At 41.5% G+C, this 22,135-nt stretch overlaps 1 protein-coding gene and 1 long non-coding RNA gene across 3 annotated transcripts in view; both read left to right on the top strand.

Annotated features, from left to right (window-relative positions):
* Window positions 1-2,642, top strand: part of LOC131758543 (uncharacterized) — a 33,788-nt gene extending 31,146 nt beyond the window's left edge. Inside the window, exons 3-4 of the long non-coding RNA XR_010841138.1 lie at window positions 1,606-1,769; window positions 2,304-2,642. This is a non-coding gene — a long non-coding RNA (uncharacterized lncRNA). The remainder of the gene's footprint in view (window positions 1-1,605; window positions 1,770-2,303) is intronic.
* Window positions 2,643-2,716: 74 nt separating this feature from the next.
* The window catches only part of SEC24D (SEC24 homolog D, COPII coat complex component), a 112,446-nt gene continuing 93,027 nt past the window's right edge, over window positions 2,717-22,135 (top strand). The window contains exons 1-4 of one of the 2 annotated variants that reach the window (XM_059066742.2): window positions 2,717-2,929; window positions 5,112-5,270; window positions 15,554-15,683; window positions 20,193-20,341. In XM_059066742.2, the coding sequence (XP_058922725.1) occupies window positions 5,153-5,270; window positions 15,554-15,683; window positions 20,193-20,341 (397 nt within the window). In that variant the 5' untranslated portion in view covers window positions 2,717-2,929; window positions 5,112-5,152. The remainder of the gene's footprint in view (window positions 2,930-5,111; window positions 5,271-15,553; window positions 15,684-20,192; window positions 20,342-22,135) is intronic. The other variant, XM_059066741.2, reaches the window with a different exon arrangement.

Raw genomic sequence — 22,135 nt, 5'->3', positions numbered from 1 at the left:
GAAATGTGCAGAATAAGCAAATCTATAGACAGAGAGTGAATCAGGGGTTACCTAGGACTGTGGAATGAGGAAGGTAGGGGGAAAAGGGGAGTTACTATACCTATGGGTAGAGTTTATTGAGGAGGGATGAAAATGTTCTAAAATTGACTGTGGTGATGGCTATACAACTCTGTGAACATACTAAAAGCCATTGGATTGTATACTTTAAATGGGTGATTGTTAATTATATCTCAATAAAGCTGTTATTTGTAAAAAAGTAATTCCAGAAACACCCTGGTGTTGGACCTTGTAGAACACCTGAACTCTATTGTTACTGTTATTGGTTGCTACTCAGCCTACCATGTACCCTTTCCCCTAGCCCCACTTAACTTGGCCCAATTTACTGTGCTTTCATGTATTTAACATAGTCCAAATCTTGGCCATTTCAGTATTTTTTTTAATATAAACCTTCTTCAAACTGTAGCTTTGTAATTAGGAACCTCTTAAGTTACATAAATGCTTAGAGCATCATAATTCTGACTTTCCAAAGGCCACCTATCAGACAGAACCCTGAGTATTGTCAGGAAATTCTTTCTTTCTGTATAGTCTTTGCAGAGTTGACTCTCTTCTTTCTTTTCCTTTTAAAGTTAGAACAGAAAGACCCTAAGAACACAGAACCCCAGCACATGGGCATTCCATGTGACCTCACCTTTCAATTAGGATATGGTTACCAGGGTGACCAAGTTAATTACATATGGAATATCAGCAGCTGACCTCAGGTGGAAAGAGCTCAGGTCAGACCCAGGAGGGCTGCCAATCCAGGCTGACCCTCAGGTCTAACGAAGTTGAGGGACCCATCCACAGGAATAAGGTAAGAAGTTAGTCACTCAAGGGATGGGTTAATGGGGGCCAAGAGAAGGGAAGCAGGACTGAAACCAGAATTCCATGTCATCAGAAAAAGAGATTTCTGATTAGTAACTCCAACCACTGGTGGAATTGTGTGGTTAATTAATATTTTAGTTAGTTGAAAGCTTGAATATAAAGCAGTAACAGGAGAAAAAGGCAGAACCAGTTAATAGAGAATAGTAAATTAGAGTAATATCAAAAAGAAAAAAAATATGAGATGAAAAGAACTTTGGAATTAGAAGCAGAAAGCATGACTTCTAACTGACTCTAAGACTAGTAAGTCATTTTAATTTCCTGAACCTCAGTTTATTAAACTATAAAATGATTGGGTTGAACTCAGTTAGACCTCATTGAATATTGAGTTGAATATCCATCTCTCTAGAATCCCTCCCAGCTTTAAACATTAAGGAATTAAAAACGGTCTTAGAACTGAAACCACAAGTTGTTTGTCCTGGTGCCCTGAGTAAGGAGAGAGAACAAAGGTACTAATTCAAATTTAATGGTTTTACAGGAGCTACAAGCTAATGAAGTCATCACTTCCTATTTCCAAGTGACTCTACTCTGTCCTACATTGTGTCATGGCTGTGATATGAAAACTTTTTTTAAAATTGCTCTTACAAGTTGTACTGCTCAACAAGGCAAAGCTTCCTAAACTCCATCAAATATTTCCATCATATTGAGAATATAAGAAACAAATTTAAAACCAAATTTTCATTGCAGATTTTCAAACCTGACCAGTGTTGAACTGGACGTGGGCAGGGCATCACACCTTAACATCTTACAAAAGTAACATGCGGAAAGGGACCTTTAGTCTTGACTACCCTGGAACAACATAAAATGCCTGCAAAACTCATGGAGTATTTCAGCAGAGGCATCATACTCATGTAAGTTTCTACTAAATACCTAGGCATTTCATCACTAAGGGAATCTGTCAAGTAGCTTTCACTTTCTTGTACCCCAGAAGAAAGTGTGTTTTGAAAACAAAACACTGGTCTGGTTTTACTTTTCTAAGTTTGAACAAAGTGGTAGTTACACCAAACCTAGGGTTGTCTGAAGGTCTTTCTATTTAGCAGTGGGGGGTTGTGAGAAAGCAGCCGGATGGATGGTCCTGATTTTTAAGTCTAGAGAGAGAGGTCAAGTTCCAGGTCCGACATAGGTCTTTCTTTCTCAGCTGTTTCTCACAGTACAGTGAGCTAAACGTTGAGTGCTTATACGTGTAGCGATTCCTGTTTTGGGGTGGGATCAGCCATCCTACTTTACAGACAACGAACATGTAGATATTCGTTGAAGGAATACACAGAAATCTAGCAATCCTAGCTTCAGTGAAGACACTTCTTCCCATACTTTTCAGTTGGGACATCCTTTCCTCCCTTTTTGCGCCGCGCTGACAGCTGCCTTGGGCGTTCCTTCCTCTCTAGGGCATCGCACGAGTACGTCATCAAGTTGCCCGTGTACACGTGCCAGATTCGCCTTTAGACTGTAATCTCTTCGAGATCTGGGAAGCGTGTACCTTCCGGTATCGGCAGTGCAGTACCTGAAATATCCTAGTTACTCCAGTAATACGTAATGAATGAACAGCCGAATCTGCAACCTGTTGAATGAAAGAATGAATGAACCCTCAATACAAACTCCCTCCTTCCTACGGGGCTCCACGGTGAAAATGTTGCTCTGATTCAGCAACAGCATTAAAATCTTTGACCTGTCGGAGGGAAAGGAACAGGCAAACAAGACGGACAGGAAGGGGCAAAAAGACAAAAAAAAAGGGGAGGACGCGCGGCCAATACGCGTGCCGCGCTGGGTGGCGGGCGCCGCCGCAGGCCCCGCCCTGCCGGCGTTTGTGCGCGTGCGCCGGCTGGAGCGCGGCCGCTGGTCCGATCCCGGGTGCCGGGGGCGCGCAGCCTGGAGAGTGTTTGACGTGGCAGTTCCCAGCCCAGCTGCAACTCCGCGAGCGAGACCAGCCTGTGGGGACACCGGCCTGAGGCGAGGCACGGCAGGAGCAGAGCGCAGGCTCTCGGAAGCCCGGCGGCGTGCGGGAGCCGACCAGGTAATGCCTCAACCAGCCTAGCTGCGCTTCGGCGGGACCCCTCCCCAGGCACAGCCGGAGTGGGGTGCGGTGCCCGGACGGGGGTCGGGGGTGGGCAGAGGCTGGATACTCACCTGTGGCAGGGCAGCGGAGGAGACCTCCTACTTTGCTCCTTTAGCCCCTTCGTGCCGTTTAATAATGGGGGTGGGGTGGGTGGGCGTGGGCATTTTTTACCCGCCCCCATCTTTGTGTCTGGGGATGCTGGAACTAACTCTCTGATTACGGCCCTCAGTAGCCATGGTATTCCAGTGTCGCTGCCCGTGGTTTTCTTATCTCCGTCTCAACTTAATTTCCCCTTCTTTGGAGGAAGGGAATGTTGCAAATTCTCATTGTAATATTGGCAGCTGTTATCTTCCAAGCTTCGGGACAGCCTGATAGTGAAACTGATTTGTCCAAATCCTAACTTGGCCCAGGGTGAGATTGCATCTTGGCTGGAATGGTCGAGTGACAGCGGACTGGGGGTTGCCCTGGGCTTGAAGCTTCCCAGATTTTGAGTCTCGGTCTGCTCGTGGCAAGTGGCTTTCTGCCATGTTGCTTCTTGAAGCTGAGTCAGGTTTCTGTAACTTGGGGCTCCGTGTGAGGAAGTTTGACGTGGCAAACTGGATTGCGTGGGGAAGCAAATTCCTGCCAGGACCAGTTAAGAGGGACACGACTGCTTCCTGCTCTTTGGAGTGAACATCCCTGCCTTTCCTTTCTGTCACTCAGCAACAGGCTGCTACGTAGGTGTGTTCCTGCTGACTTCCTAAATGCGCTTGGTTGGATGAGCTTGACCAAAGCTCAGGCTGCCACGTCTCTCTCCGCTAAGTGGGAGGAGGGAAAATATATTGTCAGTAACACAGTGGACCAGCAGGCCTATCTCTCCTTTCTTTAGATCTCCCTTTCCAAGGAGAAGAAAATGATCTTATAATATTTTTACTTCGTTGCTTTAATTTTGGAGTCTTAGCGTTTAATATGAAAATGAAACCAAATGTAGAATGCAGTTTCCTGAATATAGATTTCAGACCTTAGCAGGTTGCACTGAACTTTTAGCTTAAAAGGTAGCATCATAAAATAACAAAAGGAAGAATATTCCTATGCTGGGTGAAGAAACTGGAGAGAAATCGTAGAATCATTGTTTTATATCTGGAGAGGCTTTTAGAAACTTTATTTTGTAAGAGGGAACTGATGCCCAGAGAGGTTCTTCAGCTTATTCCATGTCACACAGCTAAGTATTGGCAGATTTGTAGTGTAAACCCACTTCTCTTGCCAGGATTCAGGGCTTTTTCTATTATAAATTTTTTTTTAAGAATAGTTCTATGAAATGTCTCTTATTTATGAAACTTGGAGAAAATGACAAATTTAAAACAAATTGATGTTTGGGTTCTGAGTAGAATCAAGATGGATCTGTTGTATTTGTGAGTTGTGTGTGTGTGTGCCTAAACATATGCAATTGGACTTTTTTCCTTAGTTTCTTAAATATATGTGCATATGTTCTTAGAGGTATGATATTTAAATCAGAAAGAAAGTCTGTCATCTTTGACTGAGAAACCACTGACAACTCTCAAATAGTTGTAGGCTGCCACCTGGCTTCATCAATGTATGACTCATAAAGTCAGTCCATTATCAACTTACCTTCTGCTGTATTTGTTGGACTTTTGATTTCTCTTTATCCTAACTGCCTGATTAAAATGAATAATTAGGATAGCACTCAACTGACACAAGTCAAAACACCTGATTGCAGACTCGGCAGTTCTGCTGGTCAGTCAATTGAATGACAAGGTGATTATTGCCAGTAACACGCTCTGTGCTGTAAGGGGGGCTGTGGAAACCAAAGGCACCAAAATAGTAAATACGTTTATGAGAGACTCTCTGTGAAACAGTTTTGTCTTACAATGAAAAAGTGGTTGGCAGCTGTTATTCAGGATTTCATGCCTGAGAATTTGCCTAGGGCTATAGAAGTGAGTTGCTGAGTTCCACAGAGCTATGGTTAGAGCCTTTTTAGGGGGTAGTGATATGATATATCGTATGATATGAAGCTGTCTCATGCACCTGATAATTGTACCTTTCCTCAAACCATCATAAACATTTATTAACAGTGTTTATATTTTTAATAACGTTAAGTGACTCAAACCCTCTTGTTAACAATTTCTTTTATCTGTTGCAGGGTTCTTTTATAGAACTGTTTCTTGGAATGGTATTTTCATAATGAGTCAACAAGGCTATGTGGCTACACCTCCTTATTCTCAGTCCCAGCCTGGAATAGGCCTTTCTGCACCGCATTATGGGCACTATGGGGACCCATCTCACACAGGTTCTCCACCAGGTAAAGTGCATTATTTTGACCCATGTGTGATTATTGAATCTCAGCCTCAGAGACATAAGATGTTCAGAAAGAGCTTTGGAAGAGTTGAATGGGCATTATAGATGATGCAATGGCTTGAGATTATAGGATTATTTGGAAACGCCTACCTCATTAGTTTGGTTATTGCATGGACCAGAACGAGTTTGTTTTTTATTTTTATTTTTATTTTTATTTTTTTTTGCGGTACGCGGGCCTCTCACTGTTGTGGCCCCTCCCGTAGCAGAGCACAGGCTCCGGATGCGCAGGCTCAGTGGCCATGGCTCACGGGCCCAGCCGCTCTGCGGCCTGTGGGATCTTCCCAGACTGGGGCACGAACCCGTGTCCCCTGCATCGGCAGGCGGACTCTCAACCACTGTGCCACCAGGGAAGCCCTGTTTTTTAAATATAGATGAAAACAAAGACACTTGCTGAGTGTTTTGTTTTTACTGTTAGACTCGCTCTTGCTGTTAATCAGTGGTGTGAGGTTATTGTAAACACTAAAACCCCCACAAATTATGTATATATATACACACACACACACTATATACTAAATATATGTATATTAAATATATACATGTGTTGATATTGGAAAAATATCATTAGATTTGTATGCAAAAGAGGACTCAGTGATGATAATAACAAAACATGGCCTTGCTTTGAAATCATTATTGAATAATATTGGTTGCCTTAAAATGTGGAACCCAGCAGGGAATCTTGGCTTTGGAGCAGAGGTGGGAGAAAAAGGAGTGATGGAGTAGGGTCGCTATTGCTCTGATGGCAGTTGACATGATGAAGTCACCTCCTATTATCAAGGGCCTGCTCTGAGGGACCAAGTTTCAGCCTCAGAAGTGAGGCTAATACCAGCTTGTTTCAGTGCTGATGATCCCACATTCTCTAAAAGTATTTGTGTACGACAGTTCTTGGGACTTCTGAGGGAATTCTGAGGAATTCAGTTCAAATCCTTGGTGGAAATGGGCTATGTATAAATCAATGAGTGTCTCTTGGGGTTCACTAGGGCTGACTCAGGCATGTAGGATCCAGGCCGTGCTGAGTAGCATGTATGGAGTGCAGAGTCAGCCAGGGGTGAGGAAAACCTCTAGGGAGGCTTGGTGGTAGCAGCCATGCACAGTTTGCTGTAGAAGATGCTGTGAGACTGTGAATTTCCTGTGGGAAGTCACTCTGATGACTTAGTCTGCCCATAAGTTTTAAAAACCTCCAGATGAGGCATCCTCCTCTTGTCCAGGACCAGTCCTCCCCATAACATTTCTAGGTCTGGATCCTGTAGGAACCATTTAACCCATCTTTCTCTGGTTTCTTTCTGTCCGGTGGTTCATTCCCGCTCAGCATTTATATATAATGATAATTATAAATTTCTCTTTTTTGCATGCTTTCCATGTATCAAAAACTGGTCCTAAAAGATTTACATGTATTATCTTCTTTAATCCTCATGCAGTGCTACTCAGGACATTATTAAGCCCTATTTTGCAGCTAAGAAAACTGCATGTCTGGTATACAATGATGTATCCAAGGTCACAGAGCTGGTGGTGTAGCCAAGATTCATGCCCCGGTCCCTCAAGAAAACAAACAACAAACTCCAATACACACCTAAGTATAACATTCAGTATTATTCATTTTTCCTACCTGTCTTCACAGCCATCTTCTTAAACAGGTACTCATTTCACTCACTCACTCTCCATCCTTGCCTTGCAGCCCCTCCATGGCTCAGTGCGGTCTCCACTCCACAGCTTGGGCCCCATCCACCCTTCCCCTTCTCCCACCGGGGTCATTGGTGGCCTCCTATTACCAAATGCAGTAGACACTCTCCTGTCCTCTTTTGAATTTGACACCGTTTACTGCTCTTGTTTGTACAAAACTCTTTTCTCCTTTGGTTTCAGTGACACTATCCTTTTGTTACTTTTCTTGGTGGGTTTCTGGACATCTAAGGAGTTCCCACCCCTCTACATGACCCTTAAGCAGTGCTGTTTCTCCTTCTTTCTTCTGTCTCCACCCCTCTTTTCCTCTCACTCTATAGATTTTTTTCCCTTAACCATATTGTTCCATATAAAGTACTAGTCTCTCAGATCTATTTCTCCAGTTCACATGTCTCTCCTAAACTCCAAATCTGTATTTTCAATTGCCCACCTGTTTACATAGGTATATCAGACTCATCATGTCCAAAATAATTCAGTATTTTTTTTATAAAACCTGTTTTTTTCTGATATTTTGTATCTCACCCGGCAGCTATCATTCATTCAGCTACCCAAATTAGAAAGTTTCACCGTTTAAAAAAAATCTCTTCCTTTTGCCTTCTCTAATCCAAATTCTTCTGGGGTAATCGTAAATGTCTTTTCTACCTACTTCCTCCTTTCTATCCTGTTGTCACTATTCTTGTTCCAGCCATCCACCTCTTGCCTGGATTACTAACATGGTCTCTTAACCATTATCCCTGTCTCCAGTACTACCTTTCTCCAAACATTCAGCCCTGTGCTGGAGGGACTCTTATAGCCTGCAAATCTATTTCTGACTTTCTTTTGCTTCAGACCTTTCCGGGACCACCAGAAAGCCAATCTGTGCCTCTATGTTCTTCCTCCCAGCAGGGTGTACCTCACACTCCTCCTTCAGACTCAGTTCACCTGTGGTGCTTGCAGGCATTTCTGACCATTATTCGTCCTCAAGCTTATTTGTAAATCCTCTTCTCCTGTGTTCTCTAACACCTGTGCAGCCTCACTACAATTTACCACACTGTGTATAATAGATGTGCCTGAGCAGAGAAGGTCTTCATTCAATGTATGTTCGACAAATGAGTGAATGACCAGCTGCTGCATTCATCAGCAAAACACTCGGGTGTTTACCAATAATTAAAAAAACTGTCTTTGTTGGATTAAATCCTTCATGCTTTAATTTAAACCTCTTTCTCCTTATTCAGTTCTCAGATGGATACCAGGCTATCAGACTCTGTATACGTACCTTTCTGTAAATTACGGTGTCTTTGTTTAATGATTTAAGGCGGTCACTAAATTACCCTAGCCTCTATTTCTCTGTGCTGAATGACCTTAGATCTCTTAGTCTTTGGTCATCACGTGCCTTCTTCTCTAGCCTTTTGGTGATCCTTTTGTTATTTTTTGTGTGGGGGACAGACACAGGCAACTTAGCTGTGGTTCCTTGAAATATCTATTTTACTGTAGATCTGGCCAGTGCTACGTCTGGGTTTGAATTTCTTACGTACCATGTTGCCATTTGTGCCTGTAGTGTAATGCTAGTGCTATATAATAACAGATATAACAGATTTATTGAGTGAGCAAAATACTTGTGGAGGTACCACAATGAATAAAATGGACCTAATCTCTGTCCTCGTAGTACTTTCTTGGCTGGCAGGACATGCATTAAGGAAATTGACAGTGACGGTGCGGGGGAAGCACCATCTTAAGGCGGTAGAGGTGGGCTGGAAGCACACAGTGGGTGCACCTAACCGAGGCTTACAGGTGAAGGGAGTCTTCCTGGAAGGAAAGACCTGAAAGATGAGTGAGAATTGGCCAGGGAGGGAGGCAGCTTGCTGGGGTTGGGGAGGTGCCACTTTTGAGGGCCTGCAAGAGGTTTACCATGGCTGAGGTATAGAGTGTGAGCCGTGAGAGGTGCCTGACGTGGAAAGTGGGGCCACTAAGACTTTATTTAGGCTGTATTCTAAGGGCCGTGGGGGTGCTGCTGAAGCATGGTAAGCTGGGAAGGGTCACGACCCCGTGTATCTTTTTCAGTTACACTCCACATTAGCAAGAGTGTGGAGAAGGAATCAGAGTGGGCACGCTGCTTTCTGGAGCAAGGTTTCTTGTCCTCAGCATGGTTGACATTTGGGGCCAGCTGGTTCTTTGTTGTGGGAGGCTGTGCTGTGCATTGTAGGGCCTTTGGCAGCGTCTGTGGCTTCTGCCCATTATTATTAGATACCAGTGCCCCCTCTCCTCCCCCGACCCCCGGCCCCAAGCCCCGGCAACCCAAAGTCCTAGACATTGCCTGTTGTCCCTTCAGGTGCAACATCGCCCTTGGTTGAGGACTTCTGGTCTGGAAGCTGAGGGGCAAGAACTGTGGATGTCTTGGAACTGGGGCTGGGGGCTCTGGGGGTGGTGACGCTTCTGATAAATAGTGAGCTTATGTAGGTACAGCACCAGGCACAGTGCCTCAGGAACAATAGTCATTACAGTTCTGCCCATATACTAGGGAGTTTATCTTTGTTTATTTTAGGTAAACTTTTTTTTTTTAACAAATGGTTTTTAATTTTGGTTTTAGTTTGTCAGATCCAGGGCCAAATCCAAGATATGCTTTTCTGTGATGTTGTTTTGGTCGGGGTTCTTTTGCCAATAACAGAAGCCAGTCTAGCAGAAAGAGATTTGTAAAAGGGTATCGGGAAGCTAAGAGAATATTAGAGAGTCAGAGAACCAGGCTTGGGACTCTGCGGGCCATAAGAGAATATTAGAGAGTCAGAGAACCAGGCTTGGGACTCTGCGGGCCATAAAGTGCACACCCTACGTGGGGCTATTCCGTCAGCAGCCACTGCCTGTCTAACCTGGAGCCACCATCTCTGCCCGCTGGCCAGGGTCTCCCAAAGGTGTGTGGTTTTGCTGAATTTAGAGCACATGGCAGCCCAGTTTATAAGGGAGTCTAGGAAATGGAGATTCTATCTTTCCAGCTCAGGACCATACAGACAGGCAAGCCAGAAAGGAATTGGAATTGGTATTGAGTAAGCCAGTCTATGAAATCTGTCACTGCATTAAGGACCAGTTTATGATTTTAGATATTTTTCTTGGAGCATAAGCATAGTTAGATCTTTCTCTTGGTATGGTTTTGCTTTCCTATTAAAATTCTCATACTGCTCTATAAAGAACCTGATTTCTCTTGATCTCTGATCACTTATGAAAATGCCAGTGATGTGGCCAGGCAAAGACTACGACTTTGCAGATAACAGTGATACTGACTTCCCTTTGCCCTGAGTATAGAGTCCAAATGGCACCCAGGACTTTGCAGTCTGACCCCAACCAACCTGGACAACCTCTGCTCCAGCATCTGTTCACACCGCCCCTTTTGCCAGTCTCTGATCACACCATGCTCTCTCAGGTCTTCACTTGAGCTTTGCCTTCTGCCTGGAATCCCCTATCCTCTCTCTGTACTAAGACAACACCTGCCTATCCTTCAAGATTCAGCTCAAGTAGTCCTTCCTCCTTTGAACCTTTCTTGATTCCCCTGGGTAGAGTTAGGTGGTCCCTCTGCATATTACGACACTCGCCACAGGGCACTGTAATTGTTTACATGGTTATCTCTTCCCTAAGAGCTCTTAGTGCCTCAGAGGCACATTGAATGTATGTTGAGCAAGAGTGAGTTTGAATCATTGCTATACAGTTAATTTCCAAAAATAAAAGGGATTGACGTGTACACACTACTATATTTAAAATAGATAACCAACAAGGACCTACTGTATAGCACAGGGAACTCTGCTTAATATTATATAACAACCTAAATGGAAAAAGAATTTGGAAAAGAATAGATTCATGTATACGTATAATTGAATCACTTGGCTGTACACCTGAAGCTAACACTACATTGTTAATCAACTGTACTCCAATATAAAATGAAAAGTTAAAAAAATAAAAATAAAAGGGAAAGAACATTTTAGTAAGATTGGTGTATGACATTTCTGCTTGAGTAAGAACTGTTTTTTGTTTTGTTTCGGTTTTGTTTTTAGAAACAAGTTAATATGTGCATCTCATGTACACATGACATGAGTAACTCCGAGAACAGTTTTTAAATTTTCTAGACGTATGTAGTATGAGGGTTGTTGATGAAATTGCTGTTTACCTACTTATTTAAGAAATGAAAATATCTTTAGTTTCTTGTAGTGCATGTGATTATTTACTGCTTTAGTGCTAGTGCTAGTAGATTTTCTACTTTTGTCCAAAATAATGTTTTAAAAATGAAAATACAAGTGTGCATTTAATTATGGAATATATGTCTTGTTAGAATATAAATCCTTGAAAAAAAGAGGGCAAGGGGTATGGCCAGGGAGAGAAACTAAGATTTCTTGAGAGATTACCTTTATTTATCAGGCATTGTTCTGGATGCTTTTATACCCATTGCCTCATTTAATTCTCAAACAATCCACAGAGACCGGGGACATTATTGCCATGGTACAGTGTTAGAAGCTTAGGTTTCGAAAGAACAGTGTATGTTGTCAGGGTCACAGGTGTTTAATGGTAGGGGAGGAATACAAACTCCAGTCTGTGTGACTGCAAGTCTCATGTTTTTCTAACTTTGCTGGATTTGGGGTTTAAACTCTATGTAAAAATAAGAGTAATATTTGTTGTTTTTGTTCTTGGTATATGGAAAATGGCTAAATATACTGCGACTGTAAAGGTAATATAAAATTTTTCTTAAGTTTGAGGAAAACTGTTTTAAGAAAAACCTTTGTAAAAGTTTCAATAATATTATTCATGAATACTGCCACCTCACTGGTTATATTTCATTCTGCATTACCCAAGCATCTGAGAGCATGTGCTCCAAAGTATTGGCCAAAAAGTTCGTTCGGTTTTAAGTAAAAAATAAAAGGCACATTTTTCGTTTCACCAGAACTTTATTGAACAGTGTATTCACTAAGCAAATGAACTTTTTGGCAACCCCAGTGTGACAATGTAAGAAATTCTTTCGAGGCTACTGCAAGGTCATCCAGTCACTTCCCTTACTGTCTGAGCGAATAAATTTTCTAGAAGACGATAAAAGAAGAAAGGAGATGTTGAGTATGAAATACCATCATGAGGTCAAATGGAAGAGTACACGGAAGCCAGCCAGGAGGTCATTTGTGATGGTGCCAGAGAGGAAAATGGGGTCAAAAGTAAATTGAATGGTAGAAAACAAACTTATGGTTACCAGGGGGTAAAGGAGGGAGGGATAAATTGGAAGATTGGGATTGACATATACATGCTACTACATATAAAATAGATAACTAATAAGGACCTACCGTATAGCACAAGGAGCTCTACTCAATACTCTATAATCGCCTATATGGGAAAAGAATCTAAAAGAGTGGATATATGTATATGTGTAACAGATTCACTCTGCTGTACAGCAGAAACTAACACAACATAGTAAACCAACTATACTCCAATTAAAAAAAAAAAAAAAGTAAATTGAATGGCCTGGAGCAAAAACAAGCAGGATGGAAGTAGAGAGAGCAAATAGAAGAAATATACTTTTTCTCTCTTTTTTTTTCTTTTAAAAGACTGAAAGAGATGTCGCAAGTAATCTAGTCTAAGCCTTTCCTTTTTCAGTGAGGGAAAACTGAGGTCCACAAAGATAAACTTCTTGCCCAGAGCCATTCATCTGCTAGTAAGTGGCCAGATGGGGTGTCGAACTGCTCTGACCCAAGCTTATTGATTTTTCTCCTGTACCATGACTTCTCTAGAAGAAGGAGAGAAAAATGTCTGAGAATGTTTTTAAAGAGAAACCTTTACTGTTTGCAGATGACATGATACTATACATAGAGAATCCTGAGGATGCTACCAGAAAACTACTAGAGCTAATCAATGAATTTGGTAAAGTAGCAGGATACAAAATTAATGCACAGAAATCGCTGGCATTCTTATACACTAATGATGAAAAATCTGAGAGTGAAATTAAGAAAACACTCCCATTTACCATTGCAACAAAAAGAATAAAATATCTAGGAATAAACCTACCTAAGGAGACAAAAGTTCTGTATGCAGAAAATTATGACACTGATGAAAGAAATTAAAAATGATACAAATAGAGGGAGAGGTATACCATGTTCTTGGATTGGAAGAATCAACATTGTGAAAATGACTCTACTACCCAAAGCAATCTACAGATTCAATGCAATCCCTATCAAACTACCACTGGCACTTTTTACAGAACTAGAACAAAACATTTCACAATTTGTATGGAAACACAAAAGACAAAACACAAAAAACACGAATAGCCAAAGCAATCTTGAGAATGAAAAATGGAGCTGGAGGAATCTGGCTCCCTGACTTCAGACTATACTACAAAGCTACAGTAATCAAGACAGTATGGTACTGGCACAAAAACAGAAATATAGATCAATGGAGCAGGATAGAAAGCCCAGAGATAAACCCACACACATATGGTCACCTAATCTTTGATAAAGGAGGCAAGAATATACAGTGGAGAAAAGACAGCCTCTTCAATAAGTGGTGCTGGGAAAACCGGACAGGTACATGTAAAATATGAAATTAGAACACTCCCTAACACCATACACAAAAATAAACTCAAAATGGGTTAAAGACCTAAATGTAAGGCCAGACACTATCAAACTCTTAGAGGAAAACATAGGCAGAACACTCTATGACATAAATCACAGCAAGATCCTTTTTGACCCACCTCCTAGAGAAATGGAAATAAAAACAAAAATAAATGGGACCTAATGAAACTTAAAAGCTTTTGCACAGCAAAGGATACCATAAACAAGACCAAAAGACAACCATCAGAATGGGAGAAAATAGTTGCAAATGAAGCAACTGACAAAGGATTAATCTCCAAAATTTACAAGTAGCTCATGCAGCTCAATAACAAAAAAACAAACAACCCAATCCAAAAATGGGCCGAAGACCTAAATAGACATTTCTCCAAAGAAGATATACAGATTGCCAACAAACACATGAAAGAATGCTCAACATCATTAATCATTAGAGAAATGCAAATCAAAACTACAATGAGATATTATCTCACACAAGTCAGAATGGCCATCATCAAAAAATCTACAAACAGTAAATGCTGGAGAGGGTGTGGAGAAAAGAGAACTCTCTTGCACTGCTGGTGGGAATGTAAATTGATACAGCCACTACGGAGAACAGTATGGAGGTTCCTTAAAAAACTACAAATAGAACTACCATACGACCCCGCAATCCCACTACTAGGCATATACCCTGAGAAAACCATAATTCAAAAAGAGTCATGTACCAAAATGTTCATTGCAGCTGTATTTACAATAGCCAGGACATGGAAGCAACCTAAGTTTCCATCAACAGATGAATGGATAAAGAAGATGTGGCACATATATACAATGGAATATTACTCAGCCATAAAAAGAAATGAAACTGAGTTATTTGTAGTGAGGTGGATGGACCTGGAGTCTGTCATACATAGTGAAGTAAGTCAGAAGGAGAAAAACAAATACCGTATGCTAACACATATATATGGAATCTAAGGAAAAAAAATGTCATGAAGAGACTAGGGGTAGGACGGGAGTAAAACACAGACCTACTAGGGCATGGACTTGAGGATATGGGGACGGAGAAGGGTAAGCTGTGACAAAGTGAGAGAGTGGCATGGACATATATACACTACCAAATGTAAATTAGATAGCTAGTGGGAAGCTGCCGCATAGCACAGGGAGATCACCTCTGTGCTTTGTGACCACCTAGAGGGTGGGATAGGGAGGGTTGGAGGGAGGGAGACGCAGGAGGGAAGAGATATGGGAACATATGTATATGTATAACTGATTCACTTTGTTGTAAAGCAGAAACTAACACACCATTGTAAAGCAATTATACTCCAATAAAGATGTTTAAAAAGAAACCTTTAAAGATCTCTATTGGAGAAGAGCTGCTTATAAAATTAAAATGCTGGCACTACCAGGAGCATCTCTTAATCATGTGTGATTCCGTATTTTGTATGAGTGACCGTGATGACTTGAGAAGTCCCTCAACTCTTGAGAATCCTGGAAAAATTATTACCTCTGAAGGCTGTGCCCTGGATTCGTTGGAGAAACAGATGCTATTCTCCATTCGCGTTCCTCATGCTGTAACTCAAATAAAGACATTTTCAGAGGTCTTTCCACCCCTTTAATTAGAGTTAAGATGTTTTGTGATGCCTCATGCTGCCTTTTTTCCCCCCAGATTTGTATTCTGATATCCAATGGACATTTTTCACTGTGTATTCTAGCATTCTTTGTGTGATAGTGTGTTCCATCAAGGTGCCTCTCTACCAAATGCAAAGATTTATTTCTTCTATTTTAGTTTCTGTTTAGCGTTAAAAGGATTTCTGCTCTCCTATCATTGTGATGGTCAAATAACGATGCCACAGCCTGGCATTGGTAAGAATGTGATGGTTAAAGCAAGTGTGAAGGAGAACTTGTTCTAACCTGTTTTTCCTCCTCCCCCTCCTATTTTGCATTTTTAACCTAATATCTTTGTGTCCTCTCTCTTTGCACTTTCGTACTCTTCTAAACTCATGTCCTTCCCTTGCAGGTATGATGAAGGCAGCAGGGCCTTTGGGGGCTGCTGCCCCCGGGGGGATGTTGCCTCAGGGCCATCCGCCTCCTGGACCCCATCAGTTTGGCCAGAATGGAGCTCATGCCCAAGGTCCTACTCTTCAAAGGTGAGCGAGATTCCAGCCCTCATTTGTATAAGCTACTAAAATTATCTTACAAGTCCCTTCTACACTTGCACGTTGGTTGATTGAAACTTTGACCTCCTGATACTGCCCACATCCTCGAAAGGATCTTCTGGAAAACTGCCAGGAAACTAAGCATTTAGAGAAGTTAGGCCAGTGGTAAAGCCTGTGGATTTGGTGTGGAAGGCACACGGATGCCAGTGAGGGACTCTTGAAAGGCAGGGTGATAGTAAAACCAACACGGGGAATAAATCATATGTGTTTATAAATTAAGGAAGGGAGAAGTTGGAGGCAGGCCTGGAGAAGCCAAGGTGTGAGATGTGGGAGATGCTAGGGCCACGCAACCCCTCCGGACTGTGCCCTGGGAAGGGAGTCCGCGTCACACCTTCCCTGCTGGAATCCCCTCGTTGTTTGTCCTGTGAGGCGTTGCTGGTGAGAATCCCAGTGCCAGGCTGTACACAGTGTTTACGTTGGAATTTCTCCAAGGATCACCCAGAGGCTTCATTTCCCAGGTTCCTTTCTCAGGTTGTCAGGCTGCAAGGTTGGGGTTGGTGGAGGAGTAACCCTTCTGGAGGACTCTGGACCTTGCTGATGGTGAGGCCATTTCGTTACTCTTTGAAGGAGCCTGTAGTCCCTGCTAATGGGAAAACTCCCTGTGGAATGTTTCAAATCATCAAGTTCGTTCACTGACAGGGCATTTGTGAGGTTGACATTCCCTGGCTCTTGTCTGTTGTGATAACATTTGCCATTGACGTGGTAGCTCTATCTCTGGATGAGTGAGTCTGAGTAATTGGGTTTACGTGGGATCGTGGTTTGAACAAGGAGCACGAAGTCAAAGCGCCTGACTCGGGACCTGCCCCTCCTGCCCCGAGCCTCAATAGCATGGTGGTGGGGCACCAGGGGAGGGCAGAAAGCCTGAACCAAGACGCTGCCTCTGGTTCAAGCAGTTCACTAGCCTTGTGATGCTGCTGACATTCCTGGGCCTCTAGACCGCATTTTCCTCACTTGTAAAATGAGGAACTAGAATTCTCAGTCCAGAGTATAGAGGAGAACATCTGGAGAAGTACGTTGTTGTGAACTGCCAAGCAAGTCGGATATTTTTTTTTAAAGAAATGCAGTAATTGAACAGCCACTTTGAAGTTAAGAAAAGATTTGAGTCACTGGTATTAGCCTAGATTGGATTGATCTCTTTGGTTATTTCTACTTGTTTCACTTGAATTAGGTTGCTAAGAGTAGGTAAATCACAGACGTTGCCATCAGGCCGATCTAAGCTGTGTGACTGTGAGCTCAGCACAGCGTCTGGCACAGTGACGAATAGAGGCTCTAGGGTCGGGCCCGTTTGATACCCTTGGCTCAGGGATTTCTGGCTGGATAAGTTACTCTGCCTCTATGTGCCTTGGTTTCCTCATCACAGTTGTAACAATAATGGTGTGGTGGCGAGGATTTTGATCACTAATCCATGCAAAAAACCCTGCACGGTGCACAGCGCCCATGAAAGACAGCGCACGTTAGCAGTTGTCAGCACCATTTCCACTGGATGCGGAAAGTCTACGGTCTCTTGCTTGCCCTTCCTACTAGCTCAGTGTCGCTACCCACCACAGCTCGGCTTAGGAACCTGCCTTTATTGTGATTCCCAGGGAAGCACTGACAGACTTTGCCCCATCTCTTCCTCCTCCACCGTTCACTTGCCTCAACTTGAACTGTGAATTAAAGGTTGGAATTGGGATGGAAAGATGGAAAAGTCTAGTATTCGGGCTAAGCCTCCATGGTGAGGCTACCTAGCCTCATGGGACGTATTTCTGTGTATCCAGTTCAGTGCAAAAGCACAAAGGGCTCAGTGACTGTGCAGGTGAATCACAGCAGTCTGATAACAGGGGTTGTCAGAGAGCATAGATCCCATGTGACCTGGCTACGGTTATAGCACTTCAGGGAGTCATTTGTACTTAGAGGACCCGTCATGGACCCATCATAGAAGTCTTTTGATTTTTACCATATCTAAACTGTAGAATTAAAACGTGATTAATTCAGAGTCATTACGCTGATTTAAATTTAAAAATTATAAGTTTTATTTTTAAATGTTGCTACTTCAAAGGTAATGTTTCCTAAAACTTAAAAATCGTACCTAATCACTTGTCTTTTGATGTTGGCTAAGGCGGAATAAATGTCTTAAACTTGTAAGTGGTACTAAAGTTATCTACAAAGTGTTACTGCTGGGTGGGATTAATCGCCTAAATAAATTCTATAACCTAAAGTTCCATTTTTTAATTATGGGAGAAAAGTCAATTGTAAGTATTCTATTTTGACCAAGAAATGGCAAATTGGGTGGGAAGGAAAGTTGGAAGGAGACTCATCTTCCCAAATCGAAGCTATTATTAAGGTGAATCTAATAAGAAATTGGTTGCAATGGAAAAGGAGAAAACAAGAAAAATAAGAGAAATACATACTTGTTTTCTCTTCCATTTGTGTGTGTATGTGTAAAGCAATGCCATGATTGGGCAGAGCTTTTGTTTTTCTCTAGTCTATGGGCTGAGTATTTAAAAATCTAGATTTTGTATCAGTCAAATCTTGAAATATTTGGTACCTTATCTCCAAATTCTAACAAACTTCAGCATACAGCTCACTTCTTACGCAATTTGTTGTAAACTTGAAAATGGAAAGTATTTGAGGTTGAGCAGGCCACAGACAACTGGGTCGACTCTCCAGAGGTTTAGGGTTAAACGGAGGCTAACTTTTCATGTTTTATTAATTCTCTGGTTATGATCCTTTATGGTTCTTTTTGATGGTGAATCTGCCCTCTTCTGACAGTCAATGAAACAGTTAATTAAAATATGTAATCAAATGTTTCTCAGCCCAGAAATATGTTAAATGAAGTAATCAATGAGAAATATTTAAATCTATATGATTTTTAATTCTAACCACATTATATTTACAGTAGGGAAAGGGATTGTTCCATTTTTATGGATTGAAAGCTACAGAGAATTAAGTGGCTTGTCCATGCTTACACACCAGCTCTCCAGGCTAGGGTCAGGGGCCTGGATTCTCACCTAAGCTCTGACACCCACATGCTGTGTGGTCTTGGATAAACCAATTTAGTAAAGTAATGAAATTGAAAAATATTAAACCACTCTGTATGTTTAATATGTTTTGTTAATCTCTTTTTTTCTATATATGTCAGAGTTTTTTAAAATACTTTTTATTTAAAAATTATTTAATAAAAGTTACCCTTTAATACTATTTTATTTTTACTTTTAAGTTGATAATATTGCATTTAAAATCCAGATCTGTTTAAGACTTAGTTGATCAGGAAAAAAAATTTGTGAATTTCTGATGCCTTAACTCCTAGGATATGTATTATGCAATGAATGATGAGTCAGTTTTTTCGAGTCAAAAAGTAATAGCTAATGGTGTGCATTCTTTCATTCTGTATTTTAAATCTTTAACCTTTTGTTAAGTTAAAAAAATATTTGAGGGTGCTTGTTATAACTTCCATTTGAAACATATTTCATCCTACCTGTACTATCTCTATAAAAAATGATTCACAGAATGTTATATTTTAACAATATTGTTAACATCTGTGAAATATCTCTGAACATGTTTTGGGGAATTTTTTTCTCAAATGATTAAATAACACTACCCACCCCCTCCTCCCATTAACTGCTGGTTAGCCCAAGCCCTGTAACCACACTTCACACTAATACATTCTTGTAGAGGATGTACATTCTGCCTGTGTGCAATTGTTTCATATATCTATGAAACCCCGTGCATGAGTTTTAAGAAAAAGACAAAAAGCGTCATTTCTTGAGGAAAAAAAAATGATTTCTTTTTATGATGCAGTGGATTTACAAAACATATCTTTAAGACACTTCTCAAAATCATTTCTAAGTGATCATAAAGATACAGTCACAAAGCATTTTAGTTTTCTTGACTTCTGGTCTATTGATCATTAGTCCTAGCATAGATTAGGCTGTGATGGACTCAGCTTCCCAAATTGATTTCCAAAACTTGTTCTTTGTTTACGTTAGAATTTTTTTTGGGGGGCTAGGTGTCTTGATAGGTTTAGCATGTAAGCGTAGATATGGGATGATGCTACATGATTCATTTTGAGCTCACATTGAGGTTAATTAAAGATTTAGTGTATAACTGCTATATTTAAAATGGATAACCAACAAGGACCTACTGTTTAGCACAGAGACCTCTGCTCAATGTTATGTGCCAGCCTGGATGGGAGGTGAGTTTGAGGTATAATGGATACATATATATGTATGGCTGTGTCCCTTTGCTGTGCACATGAAACTGTCACAACATTGTTAATCGGCTATACTCCAATATAAAATAAAGTGTTAAACAATAAATAAATAAAAGATTTAGTGTATAATATCCGTCATTTTCCTAGTGCCACTAGATGGGCTGATTTAATTTTACAAGTTACTGACATTTGTTGTATGTCATTTGCCTATGAGACCATATGATATTAACACCCCTTTTCTCTCTCAGATTTCCTGGCCCTCCACCTGTCAACAGTGCGGCCCCCTCCTATGCTCCATACTCACCCTCTACACAATCGTCTTACCCAAGTCCGGTGTCCACTTCATCCGTCGCCCAGCTGGGCACTCAGCTCAGTGCTATGCACGTCAACAGCTATGGTAACAGTTTCATTATTCATGCTCATTGACTGTCTTGTCTCATGAGTATTTTTACTAAGAAAGGTTTTCTTCAAGTTCAAAATAGACATACCTCTGGCATACCATATTGAAGTAGTATTTGGACATTTTCATATAAATCATCTGTATTATGTATGGCAATAATTATTTTTTTCCAAATCATGCTGCCATTTATTTCAAGATAATTGAAGGACCCTCAGAGTGCCTTATGTTCAACACCAGATCAATAAAGAACAAAAAATGCTGACTTCACAAATAAACATTAGACCAGTGAAATTATTTTAAGAAATGTGAGGGTAGTTTAACCCTGTGTTTATTATGAGGCCTCCAAATCAAAAATACAGTACTCTTTGTTTCACAGTGCTTTTTTTGGTTGTTGTTGTTTTTAATATAAATTTATTTATTTATTTATTTTGGCTGCGTTGGTTCTTTGTTGCTGTGCGCATGGGCTTTCTCTTGTTGTGGCGAGCGGGGGCTACTCTTCGTTGCAGTGCGCAGGCTTCTCGTTGTGGTGGCTTCTCTTGTTGCAGAGCACGGGCTCTAGGTGCACGGGCTTCAGTAGTTGCAGCACGTGGGCTCAGTAGTTGTGGCTTGCGGGCTCTAGAGCGCAGGCTTAGTAGTTGTGGCGCACAGGCTTAGTTACTCTGCAGCATGTGGGATCCTCCCAGACCAGGGCTCGAGCCCGTGTCCCCTGCATTGGCAGGCGGATTCTTAACCACTGCGCCACCAGGGCTCGAGCCCGTGTCCCCTGCATTGGCACCACTGCGCCACCAGGGAAGCCCCACAGTGTATTTTAATTCTGCATTTAGATCAGGGGAAGAATGGAAGCTCAGATGCTGTGGGACAGAAAAGAGAATAATAGGAGATGAAACAGTTACAGTACTGAGATTAACATCAATAGCAATGCTGTATAAGAGCCATAGAAATTTTCACTGGAACAACAGCATAGTCAGCCATTTATCTTGATGACAAATGTTTTCATTACTTAAAGTTAGTTTCTTAAAAGTAGCAGTAAAAAAACCCCTCAGAGTGTTTCTTTTTTTTTTTTTTTTTTTTTTTTTTTTTCGGTACGCGGGCCTCTCACTGTTGTGGCCTCTCCCGTTGCGGAGCACAGGCTCCGGACGCACAGGCTCAGCGGCCATGGCTCACGGGCTTAGTTGCTCCGCGGCATGTGGGATCTTCCCGGACCAGGGCACGAACCCGTGTCTCCTGCATTGGCAGGCGGATTCTCAACCACTGCGCCACCAGGGAAGCCCCAGAGTGTTTCTTTTTACTGGTTTCAAAATAGCTAAGTCTCCAAAGCAGCAGCAGTGCAGTTTCACATAATCAAAGAAAGGAAAAAATAATCTTGTTTTATGAATTCCAGTATAATTCGATAGAATTTTAGTGGCCCATCCCTTCTCCTTGGTTATTTCTACCTACTTCCAAAATCCATTCGATCAAGTCAAGCACAGGATGCAAATAATTTATTGACTTGAGTGAATAATGCTTGTCACACACGAAAGATTTTTCTTCTGTACGATTTTCTATATTCTGTACCAGATAAAATTCCTTAATTAATGCCATGAAAAGTGAATGCAACTGAGTTAAAATTTATCTTACTAATTTTCTCACTATCACTATAAACGTTGCTCCACTTGTATGCAGTATTCCAAATAGCATTTGTATCACTTTCTGAATGATGATTTCATCTTGTGGGGAGAAAAATGTGACTTGTACGGGTGCCTTCTTGCTTTGTTCTGAAAAAGAATTGTCCCTGTTGTATACGTGGTAGAA

The sequence above is a fragment of the Kogia breviceps genome, chromosome 6, assembly GCF_026419965.1.
Source record: "Kogia breviceps isolate mKogBre1 chromosome 6, mKogBre1 haplotype 1, whole genome shotgun sequence".
Lineage (NCBI taxonomy): Eukaryota > Metazoa > Chordata > Mammalia > Artiodactyla > Physeteridae > Kogia > Kogia breviceps.
This window is presented reverse-complemented; position numbering and strand designations above follow the sequence as displayed.